At 34.3% G+C, this 10253-nt stretch overlaps 1 protein-coding gene across 2 annotated transcripts in view; it reads right to left on the reverse strand.

Annotated features, from left to right (window-relative positions):
- IPO7 (importin 7) overlaps window positions 1-10253 on the reverse strand; it is a 52915-nt gene that overhangs the window by 13137 nt on the left and 29525 nt on the right. For both annotated transcript variants that reach the window (XM_008576131.1, XM_008576133.1), the window contains exons 9-16: window positions 7805-7939; window positions 7035-7134; window positions 5959-6035; window positions 5634-5750; window positions 2916-3005; window positions 2346-2511; window positions 2005-2165; window positions 961-1089 (exon numbers count right to left, since the gene is read on the reverse strand). In XM_008576131.1, coding sequence (XP_008574353.1) covers window positions 961-1089; window positions 2005-2165; window positions 2346-2511; window positions 2916-3005; window positions 5634-5750; window positions 5959-6035; window positions 7035-7134; window positions 7805-7939 — 975 coding nt within the window. The remainder of the gene's footprint in view (window positions 1-960; window positions 1090-2004; window positions 2166-2345; window positions 2512-2915; window positions 3006-5633; window positions 5751-5958; window positions 6036-7034; window positions 7135-7804; window positions 7940-10253) is intronic.

Consider the following 10253-nt stretch of genomic DNA (forward strand, 5'->3'; position numbering starts at 1 on the left):
CACGGAAAAAAAAAAAAAAAAAAAAAAAAAAAAAAAAAAAAAAGAAAAGAATCTGAAAACACATGGCTTATGGATAAGAGATATATACAGGGGTACTTCAAATAGTAAGTAGAAAAACAAAAGATAATACAAATCTTTCCATGAACTTTTTGAAGTATCCTTTTATTACCATTATAAAATGTCTGTACTAAAACCAAAAACATCAAATTCATGACAGTAGTTACCTTCAAAGAGAAAGAAGGAAGTAGGGAAAAGAGGTTAAAAACTGGTCCCCTCTGAGGGCTTCAACTGCAGCTATCTGAAATTGTTTTTCTTACTGGATAAAGACTAAAGGAAATACTGTAAAGTATTAAAATGTAAGAAAATCAGGTGGTGATTAAGAGGTATTGGTTACAGTTTTCTCTGTTCTTTACCTTTTTCTGTATGTTTTAAATAATTTTCTTTTTTAAAATCCATGATTACAATTCTCTTACTTTTTCAAAAGACATCAGGAAAAGAAAATTAGGAAGATGGTGGTGATAGTTGCACAATAACATGAATGTACCTAACACTAGTGAATTGTACATTAAAAAATGGTTAAGATAGTAAATTTTATGTGTATTTCACCAAAATTTTAAAAACAGAAAAATGAAAACTAGGAAGTATATGTTTTCCTAGCAATCACCATACTTCTGGATCTAAGAAATATAACCTAACGGGGAGCTAAAATCCCAAGCATCAAGGTAAGAAATGGTAAAATAAATACCTGCTTCCTATTCCTTCTATTAATACTCTAGAACTTAAAATATTTAAGGCACCAATATTATCTTTATAAAAGTAAACTAATTAAAAATGGCGAAATGAAGGCACGTGAGATGATCAGAGTTACACAGGTCAGAGCCCTCCAAAAAGCGTAGAACAATCCATGTAAAATGGCTTGAAATTCCCTAAAAACTGAGCAACACTGGATTGTCTTCTTACCTCTTTATGATCTTCAACTACACTAAGAAGTGTGTCAATTGTATTCAGAATTCCCATAGCAGTAACTGCTTTGTCATCACTTCCTTCTTCATCTGGCCCAGTCTGGATTACTTGGTTAAATGTCATTGCCTAGAATCAAGAAAATATCTCAAGTTTGTCACTGAAGCACTATATATACATCTTGGTCTAAGACTTTTAATTTTTTAAATGTTTTCATTGGGATAGCAAAACAAATCAATGTCTCCAAGCTGATTAAAAGAGCTTGGGCTCGGTAATAAAAAAAGTTCTGCCGTTTGTCACTGAAGCACTATATATACATCTTGGTCTAAGACTTTTAATTTTTTAAATGTTTTCATTGGGATAGCACAACAAATCAATGTCTCCAAGCTGATTAAAAGAGCTTGGGCTCGGTAATAAAAAAAGTTCTGCCCTGCCACTCACTGGGTGACCTTAAATAAGCTACTTAACCTCTCTTGTTCTCTCTCTCTTGACCTTTCCTGATATGTCATTTGGGGGATTTCAAAGAGATACTACAAGGAATAAATGAGGCGAGGCAATAGAAAGTATTTAACATTATGAATATTTTCATTAATATTACTGGCTAACATTTGACAATGCCAAAATAACACATATATTTAATCATCAGTAGGGCTGTTGATTTGTCTTTTGTAAAACTCAATTGTTTAGAGTATCCCAGGAAACTACATAGAAAATCACACTGCAGCCTGAGGTAGTACAGGTAGTTAAGAACATGCATCATAGAGGCCTAAGTATAAATCCCAGCCCCATCCGCTTTATCTTGGGTAAGTTATTTAACCTTTTTATTCCTCACATTTTCTCTCTGCTAAATAGGAACAATTCTCACATAATTGTGTGAGAATTGAATGATTTAAATATCTGCCAAGGGCTTAAAACAGTACTTGCTATATAGTAAGTTCTGTAAAATATTTGTTATAAGTAACTAAAGGCAAGGCACTTACTACCTGGAACACACTGAGAGCTAAATTAAAATACTTGCATAAATGATAGGTTCGAACAACATACCAAATGTTGTGTCATTTCTACTGCAATAGGAGTAACTTCTTCACTATATTCGCAGATCATTTTCTGAATTACGTTGGTAAGATCATCATTTTCTGTTTCTCTTATAATATGAAGAAGAGCCTGCATTACAGGTCTTATGAATGGTGTGATATATTCTTTTGCTGTAAGAGAAAAAACTTTGGGCAAAACAGCTAAAACTTCTTTAAACCTGATACAACATATACCAAAGAGTGAAAAAGAAGTATTTTCACATAAAAAGAAACTATGACAACTCTCTAGGACTACGCCTTGTGTGATTATGTGTAAAGACATTCAGTATTTTTGACATACAAAGGCTTTACCTTTTTCTTGGTTGCTGATCAGCACTTGGAGTGCAATGGCAGCTTCTACTTTCACGGGCATTTCTCTATCATCAATCAGACATCTTCTTGTCAGCTCTAAGGCTGTTTGAAGGTTCTGATCACTTTTGAACTTCACTTCACAAAAATAGTGAAGTACCCAGCAAGCCTTTTAAAAAACAGTAAGTTACTACAGATACCTTACATTAAATTCCACCAAGCTAGTCTCTATCTCAGAGTTCAGTGTGCGGGAGTTTGGAGGCTGGCCAGTGGTGGATTATGTCCAAAGAGACAACACTAGACCAGTACTATGATCCCAAGTTACTCTTTGGCTGCATGACATTTGTGTGGATAACAAGATCTGAATGCAAAACACAGACAGACACTGCTACCAGACACAGATGAAAACTATGCACACATTACAGCAGCCGTTTAAAGATTTACACCGAACAGAAGTCTAAAATGAAATATGACTTTAAAATGAACATTAAAAAGTTTCAATGTAAGAGTCCACGTAAAAAGTCATTCATTATAAGACATAAACATATAAATTAATAAAACTTTAGAACATACCCGTGCTCGCATGTAGCCTAGTTCACTGCTGAAGAGAGGGAATACATGATTCTGCAACATGTATTCCATCTGATCTTTATAGATCTTTTTCTGTAAATATAAAAACAATTATTCTGATACATTTCCAAAAACAATCATCTTAATTCCCAAACAGATACACCAGAGTTAAAAATGATTATTGATGTCACAACTTACATTTATCCTAATTCTTTAAACCCTAAGACCCCAAGAATAATTTTCTTATTCTAGAACTCTGCCACCAAAAACACTATACATTTTTGTATGTTTTTACATTGCTTGATTAGAAAGTAACTACGCTAAATCTTAACAGCAATGGTATTTCATTAATGGAAGTGTGTTTAATTTTATTCCTTACCTTATAAAATTTTGTTGCTTATGAAACTATCATAATGAAAAAAAATCTCTGTAAAGTTTCTAATTGAACATAACACAACTTGAGAAAAATCCTGCTTTCGAAGTAATAAATTGGATATCTATAAAATGATACTCATAAATCTTAAGGTTGAGTATTTTTGAAATGGTACAAAGCTTTTTGGAAGATTCCTTAATTTCAACATTAAATCAACATTATAAACTGATCAACACTTAGAGAATTGGAGAAGACTAAAAAGACACGGCAACTAAAAGCAATGTGGGATCCTGAACTGAATCATAAGCCAGAAAAAGAACAATAATGAAGAATCTTGTGAAATTTGAAAAAGGCCTGTAGATAATTTCCTGGTTTTGATAATCGTGCCTGCCTGTGTAAGATGTTACCATTAAGAGAAGCTAGATGAAGATCAAGATTAAGTAAACAAAATACCTAAATGTGCCAAGAGAACTCAATATTCCTAGCCTTCTACACAACAAATAATTACAGTGCCTTTAATTTATACTTTATAAACTGAGAGAAGGATGGCTAAACAGGTATAGAAAAGCTCAAAGATACAAACAACGTACATACAAAATAATGTGACCAATACAATGGAACAAGGTTTGACGTGGTAGGAAGGGACAATGAATAAATATTTCCTTACACTCTGGATAGCTACCATTTAACTTCAAAGTGGAAACAAATTTCAGATCTTATTTATAAAGTCAAACACAATGTGTACAAGTAAGTTGAGATTTCCAAGCACAAATCTAATCAAGCCAGTCATTCTTTACCCAAAAAAAAAAAAAATTTTTTTTGTGGCTGGCCAGTTGGGAGATCCGAACCCTTAACCTTAGTGTTATAATACCACGCTCTTAACCAACTAAGCTAACTGGCCAGCCCTTTACTACGAGAGTTGTGTTAAATCTAATCAAGCCAGTCATTCTTTACCCAAAAAAAAAAAAATTTTTTTTGTGGCTGGCCAGTTGGGAGATCCGAACCCTTAACCTTAGTGCTATAATACCACGCTCTTAACCAACTAAGCTAACTGGCCAGCCCTTTACTACGAGAGTTGTGTGAGAAAAGCATGATGTGCCTAGGCTAAAAATGGATGCATTCATGTTTACACATTGCCTTGTAGATCAAATTTTTTGAGATGAAAAACACTATTTTACAATTATCCTGCAACTTGTAAAGAAAGTAATTCATGCAAAAAAACAAAAACAAAAAAACCCCACTTTCAGCACAAACAAGAGAAAATATAGATAAATTGAATATCATATCAAAATCCTATCAAAACTTGTACTTCAGAGGATAACATCAAGAGAGTGAAAAGACAACCTAAGGAATGGCAGAAGATACCGGAAAATCATATATATGAAGAGTCTAATATCCAAAATATATAAAGATGTCTACCAACTGAATAATAAAAAGACAAATAACCCAATTAAAAATGGGCAATTTGATTAGACGTTTCTGTAAAGAAGATGTACAAGTGGCCAATAAGCACATAAAAAGATTCTTAACATCATTAGTCATCACGGAAATGCAAATCAAAACCACAATGAGATATCACATCACATCTCACTATTTTCTGTCAAAAACAAAATAATAAGTATTGGTAACAATGTGGAGAAACTGAAACCCTTATTCACTGCTGGTGGTATAAGTATAGCCATTTTGGAGAACAGTCTTATGCTTTCTCAAACTATGACTAGCAATTTAGACTCCTAGGTATACACTTCAGAGAAATGAAAACATGTCCCATGCAAACACTTGTAGGTGAATATTCATAGCAGCATTGTTCATAATAGCCAAAAAGTAGAAACGCAAATGTCAACTGAAGAATGGATATATAAAATGTGGTATATCAATACAACAGAGTATTTGGCAATAAAAAAAGAGTAAATACTAACACATGCTGTAACATGGATTAGCTCTCAAAACATTACATTCATTAAAAAAGGCTACTCACAAAGGACCACATATTTTATCACTCCATCTATGTATGTTTAGAATAAACAAATCCACAGAGAAAAATGTAGATTAGAGGTAGCCTGGGCCTAAGAAGTTTGTATAAAATGGGGAGTAACTGCTAATGTGTACAGGGTTTCTTTTTGAGGTGATGAAAATGTTTTGGAATTAGATAGTAGTGATGATTGTACAACTCTGTGAATATACTAAAAACACTGAGTTGTACAGTTTCAATGGGCAAATTGCATGGTATGTGTATTTTATCTCATGTGAAATTTAAAAACTATTTACTCACTAGTATGTTTGGGCCAAGAAAAATAAAAAAATAAAATTTAAAAACTACTTGCACATACATACAAAAGAAGAAATACCTTCAGAAGTATTTCAGCTAAAGAGCCAATCATATGCAGGGCTCCATCTTTTTTTCGAGGATCAGCATTTGGTTCTGTAAGAATCTGGTAACAAAATCCCATAGTTTTTTGCAGTACCTAGATTAAAAGAAGAAACAAATACTTTATTGGATATCCCAACAGTCCTTAAAAAACATACTAACAAAATGACTCATGACTAATATTTAAAACTGAGTGTAATCCCTACAATGGCCAGCTGCCCCCCAAAACTAAAAATAAAATTGAGTGTATATTGAATAAATTTTAAGTAATACAGCAAAAGTTACCTATACTTTGAATAACCTACCTCTTTCCTCTTACTACAGGCTGTAAACAAAAGTGTCTGGGCAGCAGTGGTAGGAGAAATGAAATCTTCAAACACATCTAGAGAACAAATTTAAAATCAAGATAGAAAGTAACAATTTTAATTTCTTCATCAACCATTTTCACATTATATAATTTACAAATGATGCTCTGTAAAAAAGGCATTTAAAAATATGTTAAATCTTCACATAAGGTGAGTATGAACATGAACCTAGATCCCCATATAATTTTGCAAAAGCCTAATCCCATGTCTTTTCTATACAAATTAAATGTTAATCCATCAATTTCTCCTAATAATTTTCTTTCATACAAAACACTACTATTGTGAGAATTTTTACAATAGGATCACAAAATACAAACAACAAAAAGTACAGAAGATTTTGGTAGAAAGAACTAATACTCAACATTAGCCAAATTATAATTCTTTAGTTATAAGCAAGGACTCCATGTGTCTCCAGATTCCAGAATGTGTCTTCTCAATTCCCACATATATAACTGACATGGATCCAAAAGTATAGTTTAAACACTTAATGTTAAGGCATAACCTTGAATATCTTAACAGTTCTGGCATATGCAAAAGCACATCCAATAACAACTTAATAACACTATTGTATTTGTATATGCTGAAAATAAAGATTATCTTCTCAAATGCCATAATTAATTAACCCCCAGAAAGTCTAAACAGGGGATAAATTACATTAAAACAACAAAGAAGATTTTTCAGTACCAAAGCTGAGGCCATAATACCCCTTAGGTTGGCTGTACAACAACCACTCTAATCTTAACTACTGACATTGTTTCTTTTTTTTTTTCCTTTTTGTCTTTTTTCGTGACCGGTAACGGGATCGCAACCCTCAGTGTCGTGCCCGTACCGCGACCGGCAACGGGATCGCAACCCTCGGTGTTGCGCCCGCACCGCGTTCAACCAGTGAGCGGACCGGTCTCTATATGGGATCCGAACCCTCGGCGGGAGCGCTGCCGCACTCCCAAGCGCCGCACTCTACCAAGTGGCCACCGGGCCGGCCCCACATTGTTTCTAAAAAAGTAAAAATTCCTTACCAAACTTCATGCGTATATACTCATAAGGGTCTTCTTGCCAAAGGTCCTCATCAGCATCTGTATAGCACATCAATGGAAAAATAACATCTTGGATGATGCCCTGCAATTTAAAAATTAAGAAAGTAACAGCCTTAAGTTCTCAAATTTAAACTTTCAGATTTCCTTCCAGTAGTAAAAGTAACTGTATTACATAAATTTTAAAACTTAATACCAAATTTCAGTTATGCATTCAATGCATGCTTAAATCAACTATCAAGCTACATGTTCTTATGCTCTCTGCAACAAGTAATTATAAAATAAGACATATGCATGTATACACAGGTAGCAATGAAGTGTTCTGAGAAAATGCAATATAAAATTTAGTCTACCAAATCCTCCAGCTCTAAATAAAGCAAATAAGTTATAGAAATAGCAGATAAGCCAAATTATCCTAGAAACCAATCTGATGAAATAAAGTCCCTTGCACACTACAAATTACATGATAAAATGTTTACTAATCATAATCGAATAAGAATTTAAATGCAAATTTGAAGATAACAGTTTTAGATTAAAAAATAAGCTGAATATTTTTTAAAAAGCTGAATATTCACAAAATATCTTTCCTATCTTTATGTCAAGGTATTACACCTCCTTTTTTTCTGCTGTACTCTCAAAAAAAGTCACCAGAACTAGATGAACACAACTCAATAAAACACGTACTTTTTCAACCTTTTTGACAATTAATGTTATTTACATTTGCTAGAAAAACATTTCAGACAGAAAATTATTACTTGTATATGAGGCTTCAGATTCTTCCAGGTGAGAGCATGGGAAACTCCTTGATTAATATAATTTAATGTCTGTTGTAAAACTCGAGGAGCCATATATTGCTTCTCCTTGTACTGATATAACACCTTCAGTAAAACCTTTGAAAAAAAAATCAATCAAAAACCAAAGTTCATATAGAAATTTTAATCACCTACAAGCCAGTAAAAACATCTGACACTTATGTTAATGCCCAGGTCATCACAAAATAAGCACCATATTTTTTTTTAATTTGAATTTTTTCATTGTATATGTTTATGGGATATAGTATATGGTTTCAGTAAATCTATATATTGTATAAAGATCTAATCAGAATAGTTAGCATATCTATCAATTAAATTTATCATTTCTTTGTGGTTACAACATTCAAAATCCTCTTTTCTGGCTATCTTGAAATATACAATACAATATTATTAGCTACTGTCGTCCTAGGGCACCAGAACTTATACTTCTTATTTAACTGTAACTTTTTACCTACCAATCTACCAACCTTTCCCACACCTCCCCTCCCCTTCCCTGCCTCTGGTAACCACTATTCTACTCTCTTTTTCTCCTTTTATTTTGCTTAATTGACTCGTGATAATTGCGTATATTTACGGAGTACAATATGATATTTAGGTACATTCATACTGTTTGCAATGATCACATCAGGGTACTTAGTATATCCATCACTGCAAACATTTGTCACTTTGTGTTAGGAGCATTCAACATCATCTTGACTAGCTACTCAAAGATACAGTTTGTTTGCTGTTAACTGTAGTCTCCTTATATTACTATAGAACCCTAGTTCCCATTCTTCCTATCTCTCTAATATTTTGTATTCAGAACACCATCTCCCCCTCCTTCCCTTCCCCTTCCCCACACCAATGTCTAGTAACCACTATCCTATTTTCTACTTCTATGAGATCAACTTTTTTAGTTTTTTTTTTTTTTTTTTTTTTTTTTCCTTTTTGAGACCGGCTGCACCGCGCTCAGCCAGTGAGCGCTGTGAGCGCACCGGTCATCCCTATATAGGATCCGAATCCACGGCGGGAGTGCTGCTGCGCTCCAAGTGCCGCACTCTTCCAAGTGCCGCACTCTCCCGAGTGCGCCACGGGCTCGGCCCAACTTTTTTAGTTTCCACATGAGTGAGAACATGTGTAAAATGGTATTCTTGTAAAATGAAAGTAATTTTCAAAATCATGTGTTGGGAGAACCATATTTATTCCCAAGAGAATGAACAAATTGAGGTACAAAGGACTAACTTCTGATTAAGTATAAAAAGAAAACCCTATGCTACCTATTGACCATAGCACAACATTGAGACAGCCCTATCTTGTTAAAATCATCATCTAGAAAAACCAGTCACCTACCTATTTAGTTCTAATCCTACTTGATGTTTCAGAACATCAATTTTCAAACTGTCGTCCACATACCTCTGGTGGCCCAAGACCCTTTCAGAGGGTCTACTAAGTTACAGCTATTTTCATAATAATGCTAAGATGATATGAGCCTTCTTTAGAAAATCATGTTGACATTTGCATTGATGATAAAAAAGCAGGGCTGATCAGTTAGCTCAGTTGGTTAAAGCGTCGTGCTGATAACATCAATGTCTAAGGTTCAATCCCTGTATTGGCCACAGCCACCAAAAAAAAAAAAAAAAAGGTAAAAGAATGATGCAAAAGCTATGATGGTAAAACCTCTGGTGCCTAATGTGAATCAAGAGAGTGGAACTAAAGTCATTGTATTCTTTATAGTCACATACTTGCAGAAGCAGTTTTCCTTAAGAATGTCTTCAATGAACTGGAAAAATTATGATTATTAAATGACATGTATACATTAGCCCTCCTGCTACATACCAAAGTATAATGGTTGCAAGAAAGCACTGAGACTGAGTTGCAAACTGAAGTACTTATTCCATGAAACACTATTTTATACTTGAAAGAACTGATAGACAAATTATGGTTATTGAGACTTATGCATATGGCTGACTTTTTCCTCAAAAATTAAAGAAATGAGCCTGTCACTTTAAAGAAAAAAAGCTGACAATATGTTACTGGTATTAAAATTTGAGCTTTAAAGCAAAAGTTAGAATTCTGGATATCTTAGATCCACCACCATTAGCTTGATAGTTCCAATATTTAAAGATATTAACAAATGCGATTTTCTTTATAAACTGCATAATGGGGCCGGCCTGGTGGCGCACTGGATAGTGCGCCGCTTTGGAAGCGCAGCGGCGCTCCCGCCCGAGGGTTCGGATCCCACATGCGGACCGGTTCCCGCTCACTGGCTGAGCGAGGCGCGGGAGCAACGCCGAGGGTTGCAATCCCGTTGCCGGTCCCCGGTCCGGTACGGGGGCAACACTGAGGGTTGCGATCCGTTGCCGGACACAGAAAAAGACAAAAGACAAAAAAAATAAAAAATAAAAAATAAAAA

The sequence above is a fragment of the Galeopterus variegatus genome, unplaced genomic scaffold, assembly GCF_000696425.1.
Source record: "Galeopterus variegatus unplaced genomic scaffold, G_variegatus-3.0.2 Scaffold1297, whole genome shotgun sequence".
Classification (NCBI taxonomy): Eukaryota; Metazoa; Chordata; class Mammalia; order Dermoptera; family Cynocephalidae; genus Galeopterus; species Galeopterus variegatus.